This window comes from Argopecten irradians, chromosome 10 (genome assembly GCF_041381155.1).
Source record: "Argopecten irradians isolate NY chromosome 10, Ai_NY, whole genome shotgun sequence".
Lineage (NCBI taxonomy): Eukaryota > Metazoa > Mollusca > Bivalvia > Pectinida > Pectinidae > Argopecten > Argopecten irradians.
Window position 1 is genome coordinate 24820238 of NC_091143.1, and position 19849 is coordinate 24840086.

The window sequence follows — 19849 nt, forward strand, 5'->3', positions numbered from 1 at the left end:
CGGAATTCGCGCCCAGATCTCAAACTCCACAAACAGATGCCCCAGTCAACTTACAAAGGTGGAATTATTTTAACGACTTTAGGTGTCCAGGTAACGGGGCGAAGGTATTCTCGTTTACTTCAATATCTCTTGCAGTTCGAATATACATTTATAATTAAAATTCTCCTAGTTGTAAATTATTTTTACTTTCCATAATAATAAGCCTGGTGATCCCATCTCAGATAGAGATTCTAACAACAATGGGTAGAGGAAGCGGAGTGGTGTAATTAAAGGGACTTTTGGGAGCTACAAATGTAAATCTCTTTAATTAGGCCTCAAACCAATTCGCCTTTGGTGCCATAATCTTAATGACTTGTGAAAGCGTCTACAGCACGGCTTGCCCACTGTGAAACAATGTCTACACTAAAGAGATAACTAACACTACAGTTCCAAATTTTCAATTTATTTCCTATCCAATTATACAATTTGGAATTCTGCAGATTCTACCTACAATTTGCATATGGTTATAATTGCGAAGGGAAGCTACTTCGCTATTAAATAACCTACGTCGCTCCAACAAGCCTTGTGCCACGTGCCTAGCATGTGCACTTTCATCTACCAATACCATTCATTTTAATGTGAAAATCATGTTACGACATTAAACCCTAACGCAAACCTCCCCTCAGATAAGTGGAAAGCAAAAACACATTTGACAATTTCAGGCGAACACATTTCATTTTATCATTTCCAAAAAGCCTTGATTATCTGCCAAGAAGTTTCATCTCCAAGGCAGCTAAAGGGAGCCCCCCTCTAAAACATGTCCTCTCAACGATCAAATGTCTTATTTGTTTTGGGGATGTGATATTTACCGATAAAAACTTTTAAACAAATAATCTGAACACGATTCCGATTCTTGATATTGTTTAAACTACTCAAACTCATTAGAAGAGAAATTTACCAATATAACGCCTCAGGAAACCAAAGTTTAATGACACCCATTTTCACTGCATAACAGTTTTGTTCAGTAGTTGAATTAGATTAAATATTTGTTAGATAGTTTACAAGACATGTAAATTCACTTGGCAGGTTTAGCAATCTTTTTTATGTGTGTTTGTTGTAACGATAAATCTTTTTTTTATCATCCTGTCACTGCCTTAATAAAAGTGGAGTAATATTTCCTTACCCATAAACAATTTTCTCCACTTGTACCTGACAAATTTTTCATGTGGCTTTTAATGCTTAAAGTAAATAACTTGAGGAAAATGAATTCATATGATTACAAAATCCTGACATAATGATGTCTTTTTGACATTGAAATGTTCCAGCAATGACAATATTCTCCCCCAGAACTGAAAAACTTTACCTCCTTTTTGACCCTCGCATTCCTTTCTCTCTCCCCCAAAATATCCCCCATTTATTTAAATTAGCACCATACACTAGTAACATGCTTCCCTGCTCAACTGAGATGGCATCTGTGTGTTGTGTGGACTTTAAAAGCCCATAGTTTTGTCACTCCCTATCAGCAGGGACCCCCGTTAGAGGTGGAGGATCGAAAGGAGTCGTGTGCCAGAAGTTTTCTGGGGTAGCGTTTTGATTATCTGACAGGTAAACAGTTGCCGAGCTCAACATGAATCGGCCATGTTGTTTCCGTATCTGTCATCAGACGTGGCCTGCAATACCTTGGCTGCACCTTGTGTTTAACACTTAATAGGTAGTTAAAACACGAGGTGAAATTGGTGAAAAGTCATTAACATATTTTGTTTAAGTTAAAACATAAAAAAGAATTATGTATCATTACTGAAATTCTTCAAGGTTATGTGCATTGAAGAACCAAAAATCGATTGTTTAAACTACTTATGGTAAAAAAGCTCAGTCTTTCAGAATTAATAAAATAATTAAATCTTAAATTATTAACAATATTAAAAAAAAACTTCCAAAATTTATTTATTTCTTCTTCATTTTTGTTGTTGTTAGTTTGTTCTTAAGTAGAAACTTAAAGGATCCTATGAGTCACATATACAACACTGATACACATATTTTGTAGATGTCTTTTGGATTCTACAAATTCCTTACTTTATTTTGACTATTTGATGACTCTGATTCTTTGAACATATATGATTGTTTCAGTGTTTATCTAATGGTACCTAATTTCCCACGCCATGTGATGGGGCATCCAATTTCTTTGATATAAAGTCTATGGACTGTTCTTTGTTTCCATTTTATCCATTTTGAAAATCATTCTGACGTCAGAGAAATAGTTTTGTGTTACAGGAGCGATGAGATCGGTTGCCAGAAGGATCGGCTTTAAATGTAGGACAGACACTACAGCTACGGAGGCTGTTTATTACACCTGTACTACAGAGTAATCTCCCCTGATTTATCTAACAGACCAATTTCTCTGGTAATCAGACAAAGCTGGTATAATGTCCCATAAGGTCTGAACTATGTAAAGATTCGTCATTATCTGGTAGTTTGGTGCAGATGTAAAACATGACTTTTATTTGGCAATGACATTCCACATCATTCACCTGTGCCCACTATTCCTCTCAAATCCAATACATTCACACTTTATAACATAGCTTTATACATCTAACAACCTCCCTTTACCCAATTTTTAGCTATTGTTCATTTTCTTCTCATTATATCCTATGATCAAGGTCAAGGTCAGCTAAAACAATAAAGGTCATCTATAACACTAAAGGTCATTATACCTATCACTAAAGGTCGTAACAATGAAGGTCATTCAGAATCAACACCAAAGGTCATTATACCTAACACTCAAGGTCATAACAATAAAGGTGATTCAGAATCAACCCTTAAAGTCATTATACCTATTACTCAAGGCCATAACAGTGAACGTCATTCAGAACCAACACTTAATTATACTTATTACCCAAGGTCATCTACTACATTGAAGGTCATCTACTGCACTGAAGGTCATGTATGTAACTAATGATCAACCCACCTGAAGTATGTATCCGCGGGCGTAGTCCTCATAGTTCCAGCCAAAGCCCTGTAGAACCTGCAGCACCTCGTCATGTTGTAGAACGCTGAAGAGGCGATCAAGGAGGATCTTGAGGCGTATTGGTGTTGCTTGGGCCCCATACAACATGAGAGAGGCAATGTCAAAGACAATGTTAGGCTGGACCACTTCCACCTGCATGCCGAGATTGAAGATGTGTCTGTAGCCCAGTTTATCTAATGCTGAAAAATACAAAAGAAAATGACAAATTCAATACATGTATAATATCAGTCTTAAAGAGTCAGTATGTTGTAAATGCTGAAATGTTGAAGAAAATCACAAATTGATTCCAGGTAAAATATTGATAGTAAATGTCCTACGAAAAAAATATATGGTATCCATCAACTTCTTTACCTGGAAAATTACAGGTGTCAGTGTCCCTAAGTTTTCTAGAGACAGATGTATTGAGGAGAAAGCTTAAGTCCTTAGAGAGTGGCCATTAATTAGGTTTATCTCTTCAATTAGGGTCTCCACACACAGGTAGGTTGATAAAACACAAGGAAAAGCCTTTTGGTGTCATGCTATCTGTGTATAATTGATCTTTGTATGAGGTCAGATCATGCAATCATAGACATTGGCCCGGGACAACTGCCAGTCTTCGCCTTGGTCACTGTCGCTCAAGCATGCCAGAAAGCAGTTTAAATCCGACTCGCTATTACTAATACATGAGTGTAGACATTGGGCTGAGGCACAAGACAACCCCAGGTGAACCAGTGCCCCATGAATATTGCATTACTTTATCAATTATTTTTTATTGCTCTGATGAAGGACATCAATTTAGCCAGGCTCCCTTCCCTTTGTTGTAGAATTCTCCAAGGCTGAACATGTCAATGGAAGATACATAAGCAGAATAGTTGATTTAAGGAATTTTTTTGAGAATGATTTCTATTCACAGAACAGACTGTCTCTATAACATCTACATACATATACTTCAAATTCTCTCTAATGAATGACTTCATTAAGGATAAATGATTTTGTCAAAAGTTAAAGATGAAGCTATCTTAGTTCAAAATATTGAAAAATATCTATGACAAAGACACCATAAAACGTCTTTGAGATATTGAAATACTATTTTTCTACCTCTGAATCTCAAACTGTAATATTTGTTCTCATTTCTACATTGATACTAAGTATGTTTGCTTGTCCTCAACCCAACACAGTAGTACCATACTGTAGTATAGTGCCTCACCCTCAGTCCTGTATTAGGCCAAAAAAGAAAAAAAATATGTTTGTTTAGGGTTATTACATTGGCAAAAAAAATAGGGTCGGTCAGTCGCGAGGATTTTTTTCCTTTCTTTTTTTTAAGAGTGTTTTTCACTCTAAAATGATGGCCTGAACTTGAGTCGGAGATCAAAATCAAGACTTTTTATTATTTTTTCGTAGAAAAGAGGAAAAAAAATTAGGGTCGGTCTGGTAACCCTGAACAGACATATTATTTTTTTTGGCATTACTTCGTCTCGCCCTCAACTTACACTCTGTATCATTTTGTCTTGTCCTCAGTATACATACCACACTAGCATTTCGTGTCATTTTCAGTGTATACACTGCAGTATTTTGTCTTGTCCTCAGTCCCACACTGTTGTATTTTGTCTTGCCCTCAGTCCCACACTGTTGTATTTTGTCTTGCCCTCAGTCCCACACTGTTGTATTTTGTCTTGCCCTCAGTCCCACACTGTTGTATTTTGTCTTGTCCTCAGTCCCACACTGTTGTATTTTGTCTTGCCCTCAGTCCCACACTGTTGTATTTTGTCTTGCCCTCAGTCCCACACTGTTGTATTTTGTCTTGCCCTCAGCCCAACACTGTTGTATTTTGTCTTGCCCTCAGCCCCACACTGTTGTATTTTGTCTTGCCCTCAGTCCCACACTGTTGTATTTTATCTTGCCCTCAGTCCCACACTGTTTTATTTTGTCTTGCCCTCAGTCCCACACTGTTGTATTTTGTCTTGCCCTCAGCCCCACACTGTTGTATTTTGTCTTGCCCTCAGTCCCACACTGTTGTATTTTGTCTTGCCCTCAGCCCCACACTGTTGTATTTTGTCTTGTCCTCAGTCCCACACTGTTGTATTTTGTCTTGTCCTCAGTCCCACACTGTTGTATTTTGTCTTGCCCTCAGTCCCACACTGTTGTATTTTGTCTTGCCCTCAGTCCCACACTGTTGTATTTTGCCTTGTCCTCAGTCCCACACTGTTGTATTTTGCCTTGTCCTCAGTCCCACACTGTTGTATTTTGTCTTGCCCTCAGTCCCACACTGTTGTATTTTGTCTTGCCCTCAGTCCCACACTGTTGTATTTTGTCTTGTCCTCAGTCCCACACTGTTGTATTTTGTCTTGTCCTCAGTCCCACACTGTTGTATTTTGTCTTGTCCTCAGTCCCACACTGTTGTATTTTGTCTCCCCTTCAATCTCAAACTTGCTCACAGACCTTACATGTCCAAGTCCTACATGTACACTTACCCAGTCCTTCAGTGACAGACCTTACATGTCCCAGTCCTACATGTACACTTAACCAGTCCTTCAGTGACAGACCTTACATGTCCCAGTGTCACTACACCTAATGACTCAAACTTGCCTAGATGTGTGATTTATATAGCAGTAGGATACAGCAGCTGAGGAGAGTTTGGGGAGGGGGTCTATCTCTGGCTAGGAGTCAAACATCAAGTAAAGACTGGTTAGCTTTTTAAGTTACTTACTAAGAAAAATTATCAACAGAAAATCCTACAAATCCCTAGACATTTTACTTGTTAGCTTTCTACAATATCCACCTGAGAAAATCACCAGAGAAGATATGATAATACACTATGGTGATTTGTAGTTTTTGACTAATGGTCAAGTTAGATGTCAGAGTGTGAACCAGATTAACCCCCACAGATACACAAACACACTCTGACCCCGGGAACTTTCCCTACTCCCAGGATCCTGTAGACAGATAACCCCAACACCCCACTATTCATGGTACAACAAACATTCACCACTATTGTATTTATTTTTCTTGTACATTCTTATAACTATCAACTAATTTAGGGTTAATTTCCTTTGTTGATTGTCAATATGAAAAGATCCAATATCTGAGATGTATTATCTTACGTCTGGTTATAAGAGGAACGACAACAAATCTAGAAATACAACGATTGTCATGCCAAGTTTTACTTCAGGTATCAAAAGTGCAGACACAAATCTAGCAGAAAGTGTTCCCAGGCAACGACAAGGGAACAAGTTTTCGTTGTCGCATCAAAGCTGGATAATTTCAATTGAAAATCAAACTGGTTGAGTTGGAATCAATAGTTTGTTTGCCTGCCAAACTTTGTGGAAGTGTGACATTGGTACGTGCAAGCTCTGCAATGATATATTGATGAGAAGGAGTACCCAATCAATATCTCTATGATGAATGTATCACATGACAATTCTTATTTCACCCCATGCATGCCAGTAACTGGGAACACTGTCACATACACATAGGGCAAAAAAATCTAAGATGTTGGAATCCTGATGGAATTGTAACTATATCGATTGGAAAACCTGAAATGGTACCATACTAAAGCTGTAGTATCAGTTCACTGGTACTGCTTTAATTTCATTCATGAATGACAAAAAAGACATTCAATTGGAAAAAAATGTGCAAAAATATGGAGATCTCTAGACTTCCAAATATTTCATAATGCAAGAGTTTGTTTCCGAATTTTATAGCAAAAATTGATTTTTCCACCTTCCCCTGCACTTTAAGATTTTCACACCAAAAAAAGTAAGCTCTCAAACGACCTTGATCGAATATCAAATTGCCTTCACAAACAAAATTCAATCAGAGACATTGTCACCATGGTTTTCTGGGTTACCGTAGCAACGGCTTTGGCTCCCCAGTAACAGCTGTTAAAGATTTTTTAAAAATCATTGAATGCAAAAAATGCCATCACGCAGAAGACAGAGACAAGAAATCATCAGTATGTGAGAGCTTGTGTATGCTACAGATAATAATCCTATCTGTTTAATCACTTTAACAATTGCTAATTGATTTATTCTTCTGGCTTTTTGCTTAAAATAAATAAGTGTACAAGAATGACTCAAAAAGAGCTCAAAAATAGCATTTAAGTAAAAAAATTTACACATGTTATCAGTTTCATAATTGTGAAAAACTGTATTACTTATAGATAATTAATGAAATAGTGAAAATGTGTCAGGGATAAATTTGTGTGTAGACTGATGGCTTAGGGGGCACTGGTGTGACAGAGGGATACAAATAATGAGACAACCGAGAAACCCCCCAGGAATGATGAGGACGGGGACTCAAGGTTAAAAGGACACTGGGGATTCTGGTACATATACGACAGTAACAAGACATCGGATACTCCTGCTATCACAACAATACTGATGGTCCTAATAACATGGCTAGGTCATGTGTAATGGTCATGTGTCTCTAACTTTAGCATCGTTTTCACCACATCAGCCATTGCTCCACAACTTTTCATCAATCAACTTCCCTGAGAGAAGACACTCTCTGTAGGCCTTTTCTCCTAATCTCAAGTCAGGATGGAGTTTCTTTTTAACATTAAATCTGATACCTATATTCTTGTCAGTGTATAATTTTCCTATAGTAATACCACAGTTGATCTAATATCATGTACATGTATATGTCTTGGAGGCTGTCCTGGAGACGTGGATCTGATAGAACATTATGGGAAACAGACGTCCAGGACCATTTGTGAAAATGATGATTTTCTGTGTGACAGTTGCTCATTGCCTACAAATCTGATACAGGTTGAGGAGTATTATTTTGGCTGTGACAGTCATCAGCCACAGACATGGGATCTCCCAGTAGGTATATCATGTGACCTCTGATCACAACGGCTGTCATTTTGATGTTTGCCAGACTCTGGTCTCCATGGTGACACATCACCTCCACCATCTTGTACAAACAAAGCAATCCTACTAAGAGTTTGGGACAGAACTCATCAAAAGCAGCATCAGACCTTGTTGTTGACTGACAAACAACAAGTGAATTCCACACACTCCCTGCCAGTTACACAGTAGGACTTCTTAAGATACTGTTCAAGCGTTTTGGACACCTTACTTTTACATTAAGATGGATATATCAAATATATTCAAAATCAAAAACTTTTACAAGATATCCGAGTTGTAACCTTGACCAGTGAAATACTGACCTTGGATAAAAAATCCTTGACCTTCAGCCTTACAGTATGACTGCAGACAATAAAATAGAACATAAGCTCCAACCCATGTTAAACTATGAATTTCTTTTAATCCCAGTTTGATAACCGAAATTAAATTTGTACATGATTTAAATCATTGATTAATTGTTTTTTTGTTGTATCAACCTATAAAATCATTGTGAGTAAAATGTTTTTGTTTATAATTAATTTATATCCAATATAAGTAACAGAATGTTTAATGACATCTTACAAAGCCTGTAGAGTTCCTAGAGTACACTGCAGAAAGACAGGTCTGCCATGTTTCATGTTGTCAGTATTGTTGTGTAAAGCTAAATAAATCATTGGTGAGGTGACAAAACGTTAGTCTTAACACAAGTACCATAGTCTCCAACACAAAGGCAGTAGAGCATTCAGCCTCCAGTACAGCTCCAGTAGTGGACAGTGTACTCTATCAGATAGCGTGTCGCCAAAGTTGATGAGAATTCGTTGGGACATTCTACCATTTATTAGCACGGTACAAATTAAAAAGAAAGCCCTGGCGAACGTCATTAGAGGTGCCTAAAGTGTACTACACGTGCGGTGATAGTTGTCAACAATAATTTGGTGATGTGTTCTTGTGCATCCAAGCTATTGGTCGGTAATTTGGTGATGTGTTTCGTTGTAGGGACACAGCACTATATACTTCTGTGACCCGCGCCGCACAGTGCGTGATAGGACACAAATGTGTCACCACGGCGATGAAGACTTATTTGTGTCTTATGTGGTTATTCAGTTACATTGTCCCCCAGATTGTCATCAATATTGTTCTATTGGATTGGCTCTTTCCTGTGATGGGCTTGCATGACAATAACACGTAACAGATGTGTATTCCATCCGAGTCTTATCGTATTGCTAAGACGCATCATCTCCACCGCTGCCACCATTGGGGTCAATGGTTTCCCCAGACACGAGCTCTTTGTCAAACTTACAAAGCCTTTATCTACATCTTGGAGACACATGATCTTTGAAATAGGGGCAGAAATTGCAGGAAGCGCTTGCCAAGGCCCTGAGATTGTCCTGGGGGTAGGGGAGATGTCTTTCCTACCCATCAATGGTGGCAGGGTATCAGCTGTTATCTCCGATGTTAGAATCTAAAGACAGACTCCGGAGACTCCATGTATACAAAATATATACCATCAACGTTTTTAGGCTGACATGTAAGAAATAGTATTTGGCACCATACTGTGGTGGCACTGTGGCGCTTTACTGTTGATTGCTGGGTAAAATGGTCCCGATTTACAGAGAGGCTTTCATCATCACTGTCTCCTATACTTGTTGAACGAGACAAATTTCCAAATTGCTCTAGAGAGAATTGTGCCATCTCCGTTACCATGAAGGAGGGGAAATAATGTAAATAGTACACTCCCAATCCATCAAAGCTGTATGTAGCATACCTATCCATTCTCTGTATATGTCGTAGACAGGGAAAAATGCTGCGATTTTAGTATTAAAAGAAATGAATCGTACGAATGTGAACCCTAAAACATTGACAACTGGGACTTCATTTCACAAAAAATGAGATTTTTTTGGTTGTTTTTCAAAAAGTGAAAAAGTAATCTCGCAATAATCAATAAAAGATTTGTTTCCTTATCAAAAGTTATTAGTTAAAACACTCTAAAGATCTATATGTCCAAGGTTTTATCTAAAGCTATAATTTATAGACCTTTTCCTGAAATTAAAAAAGTTTATCCTTTGTCAAAGCCAAAACTGACATAACGTTTAAACATTCTTTTGTCAGAAACAAGATTTATATCACTTTAAAAAAACTTTTTGTTCAATCTGCTATTAATACAGTGACAAAAAGAAAAAAATAAAGAAAAAAGAAATGTCTTAGCTTTAACTGATGAGAAAATAATAGATTTTTTTTAATGATGATAGCATAAACATGTCCTTTTAGACATATGGAAAGAATTGTTTTTATACAAAACAGCTGTTAGATATAGAGAGAGGTAAAGTGGTACAAATAAGACCTAACGAAGACAATCAGTTGGGGATATAAAGAATTAAGCAGAAATTACATCAGAATCTCAAGTGGTGGAAAAAACTTGTATTTTATATGATAAGATAATATTGGCGACATGGGGAGTTTCTCAAATTTAACGAGGAACATCTTTCATAAGTTAGATGATCAACTTTTGTTGTGAAGAGTAAAATAAAGTTCCTCAAGACAAGCCTGTTACAAATGTGGCAATGATGTCGAGACATTGAGGATTCTTTGATGGTTAAATACATAACAAATGACAAGTTTGTTTCCCATCCCTTCAGACTGTCTGCTGGGATGTGTGTCGTGTGAAGCACTTAGGACGGTAAATCGTGTTTCCTGTTACCATTAGGGAAAAGTGGGGAAATAAAGGACAGAATCCGTGAATGAAAAGTGTGAGAAACGTGGAGGGCTGTTACAGATTGTTTATGAATGAATTTCTCCCCAATGCTAATTGCTTGTCATCTGATTGTGTCTAATTTAGCATCGTTGATATCAGAATTGGGCAATGCATGTTCTAAGGAACACAGGACCAGCTTCTGTGAGAAAAGTCCTGTTCTCATCATGGTGGCTGCCGGGCAGAAACAGTAAAGTAGTAATAGAAAGAGACGTAATTATGTAGTTTGTCGACCCTCGAAACATGTCTGTACCACAGAAAAAAAATATTTGGCATAATTAGGTGATTTGTTGACTCTCTGTAAATTTCTGTACCGAAGGAAAGACTTTGACATAATCAGATGAAAAACGCCGGTTTCTAGACCTTTCAAAACTCTGTTTTTATGCTACAAGCCTGTTAGGATGCAAAGTGTTTTTCCTAATGATACTCCGGCATTTGGCCAGTGACATTTACAGCATCAACTTCTGGCTGGACTCAAACATGTAATTATCTCTACATCTCGCCTTTGAGTACAGAAGAGGGAGGGGGTATCCCCTGGAGGTTCTGAGCACCCTATGGGTGAGGGGTGTCCTAGTGGAACACACTGATAATCCTCTACATACACACCAGGAAAGTACAATCACATACACATTATCTGATGACAGACCAAGGAACTCCAGGGGGAGTACAGGGCACCTGCATCACCATATATGGTCAGTGAGGCTGACAGACCAGGGTAGTGGACCATGTTGCCATGACAGTGCCCATACTGGCAGTGTAAATGGCCAAACCAGCTGGATTGTGATAAGACAGATAATATGTCTAACTGTTCCCAGCTGTCTCATTTTGTCTCCAAACCTCCCTAGTCAAAGGCCAGTGTGGAGGACTTGAAGGGGGCTGAGGTGATGGGCCTTCAGATGAACTATGCGATTCTCCTTAGACTAATGGTCCTATTTACTTTCCTCTGTCCCATCTACAAACATATAAACAACTTTCGGGGTCCTGTGTAGTGTCAGAGGTCCACTGGCTGATCAAGGGTCACTCACAGACATAACAACAGTAATTCTAACATCATCCTATATCAAGGGTCACTCACAGTCATAGTTTTAGCCACAGTATTTCTAATGTCATAGAAATTCCCAAAAGATTACTTTAGGCTTACAAGAATCAAAATTTAGATATTGTGAATCATAACACTTAATTGCTCTATTCAACAATTTAGTTTTTGAAACAGTAGTGCTAAGAATACTTTCAGAAAATGTACTATATCTTTACACAACATTTTCTTTATTTCATCTAGATGTAAATACATACTGCTCTACTTTTATTCTATAAACTCTGTCATAACTAATCAGTGCCAATTTAATATTTGACCTACCAAGTGACAGTTACAGTCAAAACTTGGCTTCAAGTTGAGAGAATCTTGCCTGTTGTGGCCTGTAGTTAAATATAGGCTAGATGGGCTATAGAGATTCTCACTTGACTTTGATATGGGGGATGTGAACAAGTAAAATCTGCTCTCTCTACTTTGATAAGTTATGATACAGCCTAGCATTAGGTCCCTGGTCCCCCACCTGAACCTCCTGATGCTGAGATAGCCAGCTGTACTGGGACTACTGACATCCTGTTTTGGCTTCTGTCAAAGGGCCTAGGCCTGAAGCTGGTGTAACCTGGAATCTGGCGGATCAGAAGACACATGAGAAGGACAAGCCCTACTGAGAGTAACTGGTGATGCACCAGGGGGAACAGATAGATTATCTCCACCGACATTCCCCACTTATCTGATTATCCCCAGCTCTGTATTTACCCTGTCGCTTCCCCCACTGATCTACAAGTCTTCAATAACACATAAATATTTTTGTGAGGGGTCTCTGACCAACATGGACCCTCCCCTCTCTTTGTCTTGGCTTTAGAACAGATGTCGCCCCAGGGTACCGGTCCATCACTCTGAATGTCAACAATTTCAGGCCCACATGTCAAACACTGGCCCTGAACACAAAACATCCTGTACTAATATCATGGTCAAGGTGAACACCTCTAACTATATACCTACATCATTAACTTCTAATTCTTACTCCTACAAAAATAACATGTTTCAAATATTTTAATTTCAGCAAGACAAACTCCTTTATATATTTCAACTCATTCATCCCTGAAGACACATTTAGACTATTCTTAATCAAAGACTAGACAAGTCCAACATGAAATTTCAGGGGCAAATTCATAAGAATTATTGCTACAAATTAAGATTAAAATAAGTCATTATAACATTTAACACCTCCTACCACTGACTTCAATATTGTGATTATCATTTTTGCATGTTTCAATATTCTTATTTTTGTTAGTGGCAATCAATTAAATGATTAATCAACTTTAGAATCATAAATCATTGGCATATAGAAAAAATATTTGGATATTGAAGCTCTTAATTTTTTTCTCTATAAAAGTCAGAATGAATATGTATTGTCTTGGTTGCACACTTTGAAATCACAATAGTTGGCATTCAAACAGACAAATATCAATTAGAACCTGATACCAAATCTGTATATTTAGGCAGCCATTAAAATGTTAATAAAATCAACAGTGAATCAAAGAGGACAAGCCGGCAAACGACACTCAACACAGACATTCAGAAATATGTTCTCTTCTCCAAATAGTTTACGTTTTATAGGTTTTTAATTTGATGAATTTCAAAAAGTGAAGTTAATCAAATGGAATATGCTCCTTCAAACTCAATTACCCCATTATAAGCTTATCGACTAGCTGCTACTGCAGTGAGTGCTTGCCTTGGGAGTACATCGCTTGTTTCCATTTTATTACTTTTCAATTCTCATGGCTGAAGCTGAGTTATCAACTGCAGTAAAAGAGGAGGGGGGAGTGGGGAGGGACCGCTGTCACAGTATGGAGAGAAGGTACACCTGTTGTGACTGTGTAAGGTAGCCCTGACAGACTAGGAGAACTTAGCCATCTATCATTCTCTCATTAACTGCCAATCTGCCTATCTTCTTTCCAAGTAATTACACACTTAACAGTGTCTGATAAAACTTTATGGGGACGTGATGGATACAATGATTGCTCCTCTCCACTGATGAATGCAATGATCCCTCCCTCCCATCAAATATCAAACAAATCCCTTTTTTCCTCCACTTTTCCTTTTCCGATTACAAACTTCCTTCGTGCACTGAGTAAACTGTCATCAGGCCTTCACTATTATAACATTTGGTATTACCATTGTTTATTTGCTTGTCAGAGAAAATTGAAAGTGCTCTTCATCCTAAAGTGTCGCAGTGCATTTATACTTTACAGACCATTAATAGAGAGTCGTTCTGGAAAGCAAGTGATCGCTTAATCATGTTTGGAACATGACAATTGGTCGTTGATGACCTGGTAACTCTGTTGATTCTGTGTCTTAACATGTTCAATAAGAGTTATCAATGTTTGTCCTGGTGGCGGCTGATGCCGCAGGACAATGTTAGAGGATACAAACCCGGACTGGTGTCGTCGGTCGTCCCACGGATTGGGTAGGACGAACCACGCGCCTATTGAAATCGATGCGGACAAATCAATGTAAGATTCTAGTCGGAATGGACTTTGACAGAGCGCGACTATTTAGGGAACTCTATACACTCTCAATTATAGACTAAGGGCTGGGAGACGGAGGACAAAGCAAGGATAAAGTGTTACAACATGTTATTTTGTGACATTAGACCAATGACAAATATTGATTAAGACCCTATGATATGTCATTCCGGCATAATAATTATATCTTCACTGTACAAACACAGAGTTCCACACTAATATTTACAGCTCTTTGCTTGATGGGGCAGCCACGGTTCTGGGGAGTGTAGATTTCTGCCGCTTCCCCAGTCACCATGACAAAGATGGAGAAGCCATATAAACAGTTATCTATCTCTATGTGAGCTCTGGAGCTTCCTGTAGACACTTGGTCGTGTGCCAAGCCCATAATTACAGTTCAGATACACAAGTCAGAGGGGCAGACTTTGACTCCCTCACTGTGGAGGGGTCCTGTGTGTGTGTGTGTGTGCTGGTCTGACAACACATCCTGTCTATGGACACATCAATCTGCCCAGCAGACCAGGGGTACAGCATGCACAATAAGTATTCTCAAAACTTGTTATGACTTTGGAAAATCTGTCAAAAAATACTCTCTTTGTTCCTCAACATGAATAACAATTGAATTCTAAAAATATCCCCACCACTTAAGTTTTTTCAGTGAAAACTTACAAAAAAAGGACAAAAAAAGACAAAGGCACCAATTAAAATCACAATGAATTTTTGGTAAATATGGAGTTAGAGTTTAATCCAAATCTAACAATCGTGAAAGTTCAAGATATGAACTGGAAAAAACATTCTTCGATGCCATGGTTTTGTTTAATTTCATATCCCTTAAATTTGGCTGTTTCTGATATCTCATGCCAACAATTCAAAAAACTTGTATTATCTGTTGAGAATTTCCGGTTTAACACATTGGACACACAAGTACGATTTTCCCACAGTGTCAAAAGACAAAGATGTTAACATTTTTTTTATCTTTCTTGGCCATATTAGCTACTATGCTTCTTCACAGTACATTACAGACTTCTGTCAAATCTCTTTCTAGGCACAGAGAGTTCACAAAACTTCAAGAAAAGGAGCATCGCGCTATCAAACAGCATACCTGCTGTCGAGGTAAGACTTCCTCGACATCTGCATAGGCTGCATCTGTTTTTCTGTAGAAGGGAATTTCATTTTTTTTTTAAAGTTCCAACTTCCTCTGAAAATGTTTGAAGACAAATGTTTACACTTACATTGACAATGTGGCCAGGGAATTTTGACTAAGCACCAAACTACTGTTTTGTTAACCTTCCACACAAGTGGTTTCTTCTGCCAAATGTTGGCACACAAACTTCTTAAACAAACTTAGCTTTTAAGTGCAATGATCAACATTTCAAATTTCGTTATTAAGAGAAAAAGAATATAAAAAAAACAACAACAAAAATAAAACCAAAAAATGAAATAATTAGTAAAGAGTTTAAAATGATATTAATTTCATTATTTCAGCCTTTAACACAAATTTCTTGCATCCTTGAAAATATTGTCTTCTTAATTAATTTTTTTAGAATATGATATGCAAATTTGATATAATCCACGTATCCATAGAAACGTTGGCCTGCTTGTCCAGGTAAGAAGAGGTTTTGTAATGGCTAGTTTGGTCCGATAATAAGCCACACTAATATCCTGATCTTTCCTTTACAGAACTAATGATGCTGAACCCTACTGACACAATATTACAACCTAATGCCTTTTACATGCATCGCCACTCGACACAAGCCATTATTTATATTAACACAACGGAGAGTAGGGACAAGCTTCACTTTTACCCCAGCTAAACCCAATGATCCGTACTCCCAACAAATCTAAATGTTGTTAAAAGGCGACTAACTTCAATTAATTTACTGAGTTAATATGATGAATTGTGCCTTTCATTTTTCATCGAGGATATTAAATATGATGAGGTCATGACTTCAGCAGTAGGGCCATGAACTCATGATATAGGTCATTAAATGTATTTGTTAATAATGCTGTCTAATAGTTATTCATTAAATATTACATGTGATTATTTTGATAGGTTAAATGACTTTCAAATGACCTTCAAAGATATATCAAGTGGGTTTTTGACAATTAACCTTGCTATTAACCTTTGAAGAAGAAAGCATGTCACATAAGTAATGAATTACATACAAAAGTATACTGACCTTGAGATAAAGAAAGGTCAAACCAAATATCAGCTGTTTATCTCCAAACTCTCCTGAACTGTTACTGGAATCACTTACATCCCTAAGAGGTCATTTACTTTCCAAGGTCAAAACTGGACTGTCCACTCTAGAGATACCTTTATCAATGACTAATGAATGCTATCCTAAATTACAGATGACCACTGAAGATCATCAAGTGTGTCCATCAGGACTTAAGGGTCAGTGGGAGATTGCTGACCAGTAAGGGGTCAACTGACCACCAAGTGGGGTAGGGGCTGGGGGAGGATTTGACTGAAAGGTCAGTATTTCCAACAGGGAGATAATCTAATGGGTACTGATTATTGTTCCTCAGATAAAAACTAGGAGAGTGTACTTACACCATAACCAAGCATGTCAAGTTTATAGTGATTACTTCATCCAATAAAGAAATTTAAATTAATTTGAAATCAGCACCGTACTTATTCCTTTCAGGATACGAGAATTGATCTGAGATAGCACTTTGTTTGTTTTGACATATGATGATGAATCCAGATTGTGACAATAAGCTTCAGCCTATAATGTCAAGAGGATTGGTGAAATCATTGATCATCTAAATGCCCATCACAATACCATAGACTTTAGAAAAAAAAAACACAGAATGATGTGGAACCCAATGTTTTTGAGGAACAATGAAAAAATACCTAGATTAACCACAGTCCACTACAGATGGACAGGGTCAAAAACACATTGGTGGTGATAGGTCAGTACAACTTGACCCCTGAGAGGCGGAATGATAGCTATGTTCTGACCCCTACTGTGTCCCTAATACAAAACACAGGTACAGTAAGTGGCTTGTCAGGATAAGGCATTCGCTCCACTCTTCCTGTGAAAATCTGATATTTATCAGTCTTTTTTATTTGACCAATTGACAAGGCAGTCTGTGATCTTGACTTTTTTCAGGGCTAGTCCTTTGCACTTGTAAACTACTGTATATTTAAACACTAGTTCAAAATAAAGATACATCTGTTTTGCTTCAGCTCTTCCGTCATCATTAGTTTATGATTTTTTTCCCAAAGTACATTATGAATGCACTCAAAATGTGTTAGCAACTGCATATATAGTATTTTAAAATGATTTTAATTGGGCAGGAAGCCACTAGTCCAATCGGACTATTTCATTAAAATAAGCACTAGTCCGTACATAAAATTACTAGTCGTAGGCATCGGAGTAGTGCTTAAAGTCGCAGACTGACAAGGTTAATGAAAGGTAGGTCAGTTTGTGTCAAAAATTGTAACAAAATCGTAAATTTTACCATTAGATTTCAGGACAGGTCAAATGAAAGAATAACTTTCAAAGTAAAACAAATTACTCTCAGGGAATTCTGCAACTTTAAGGTTAGGTCCACTTAGCATAAGACAGGATCTCTAAATTCTATAATTCTTTGCGAATTTTAGAGACCATTCTGAAGTAGTTTTTTTTTTTACTTGTTGATGTTTAATTACTTTTTTTTTTTTAATTTTTTTTTTTTTTTAGTTTTCTATTGATGAAAAGTTTGTTTTTTATAAGTATTTGCAGGATATATATCAGGCATTAACAGGATAACCTAAGAGCTATACAAGACCAAGGATTAGGACAGCTAGTGCCCCTCTTCACATCTCCTGTACCTAAAGTTAGGGTCCCTGCATCGGACACACATGTCCATATGGCACCCTACACTCATTTTCACTTCCTCCATATGATGTGTATTTTGCGTGGCAAGCTCATTATAGAAGACACATGTGTTGGCTGTAACGAGACAGACAGGATGACCAGATCCAGATGTGGCCTAACACAATCAAGTGGTGATGGGGCCCTACAAGGACCCAGGGACCAAACACATCCCTCTCTAATCACCGTCAACCCTCACCACACACCCTCCAAATCACTGCCAGCCTTCAAAGGACCCAGCCAATCAAAGGTCATCTCTCACAGACACCCACCAATCAGCACCTCCCTCTTATTGAGATTTGGTCAAACCAATTGAAGATAATATATTACCTGATTGGTCTAATCTACTTGACTCTGCCTCTAATCTGGTCAAACTTGATTCCATCTGGCCAACATTTGTCAATTACAATATTGTTGTAGCCTGTGTGTATCTCTAATGAAGTCCAATTTGATTTGTAACTAAACAGCATCATATGGCCAGAATATTACTGCTATTTGTCTCCATCTCATCCCATCCCAGGTCAATACAGAGCAGTCATTGACAGCTATCAAAATCTTTTAACATCACATAAAAGGAATCAGTGACCCCGATTTCTCAAACAAAAAGTACTATTTAAGTCAAAAGTTTCTACCTTAAGTGATGCTCATGCGAATTTTTAGGAGTGAAGTCTGTTTTTGACTTAAATTTTATTCTAGAATTTGTTTTTTTTTATTAGGAAAAAAACCCAAAAGGAACAGGAACCTTGTTTTAAAAGGTTCAGTCCTCCATGTTTAATTTTCTAATACATTATTTTGTATAACAGTGACGGCTCTTGATTACGGCTCTTCATTACGAAAGGAAATTATTAAACAAAGTGATTGGCAATCCAAGAAACCATAATTTTCATATAGGTATTAAATAATTATCTAATCTAATAAACATTTTGAATATTTTAAATAGTTTTAACTAATTATAAAGCCTTTGAACTGGTATTGAAGTTGTTTTAATGCATGGATGAAAATGGTAAAACATTCCAGAAGCAATAAACTGTATCAGTGGAGGTCTTGAAGGCTTCCTTGTGACAGGAAATGTTCCTGAATTTATTTATAGACTTAAGAAATCTGGTAAATCTATTCACAGTTCTAATGACCCCCACAGCATGACAGAAGTCAATGGAAGGGGGAGACCAAACATCAAACAGACTGCCAGTTGATACCCCTAGCTCCTGAAATTTGACCCCACAAGTCTCATGCCCAGATAGGAAGATGGCTTCTTCCTGGGGTAGCGATACCATTTTTATCTTCACGCCTCAATACATCTTAGCTCAGTCCTGGAGTTAGAACTTTTTCAAGAAAATATTTGAAATTTCCTTAAACTTCCTTTTAATCAGAAAGCTAAAATTTTAAAGTATAGGTTTCATTGCTTGGTTTCCTCAGGCTAATTGTGATAAACATCAATCAAGTATCCTTGATTTTGTGAAAGGTTGAATTCGTGGGAGGGTAGATGTTTTTGTCCAGCATCCTGAGTACGGTATGTGTGTAAAGGGTGTATATATGTGTGATAAGTGCATACATGCATAGACATACAAAAATATACAAACACTTCCCTGCCATGTGGCTTGCCATGAATGAAATACCCTACACTACCAAATCACTATCTCAGAGGCTTATCACCACTGGAACGAAAATTAATCAGAAAAAAATCCCCGAAACTTGCAAAAAAAAGTATCAGTGAATGAGTTCTTTAAGGAAGACTTCAATATATCTGGTGTAAACTTTAAATTGGACTTGTGCTGCTCTGTTACCAAGTAAGAAACTTTGAATAATTGAATCTATAAAGCTGATACAGTTATTGGCTATATCTAGTGAC

General features: G+C 37.5%; 1 protein-coding gene across 1 annotated transcript in view; it reads right to left on the bottom strand.

Moving 5' to 3' along the window:
- Nucleotides 1-19849, bottom strand: part of LOC138333471 (zinc finger protein basonuclin-2-like) — a 71556-nt gene that overhangs the window by 16333 nt on the left and 35374 nt on the right. The window contains exon 4 of the mRNA XM_069281870.1: nucleotides 2945-3183. Within this exon, the coding sequence (XP_069137971.1) occupies nucleotides 2945-3183 (239 nt within the window). The remainder of the gene's footprint in view (nucleotides 1-2944; nucleotides 3184-19849) is intronic.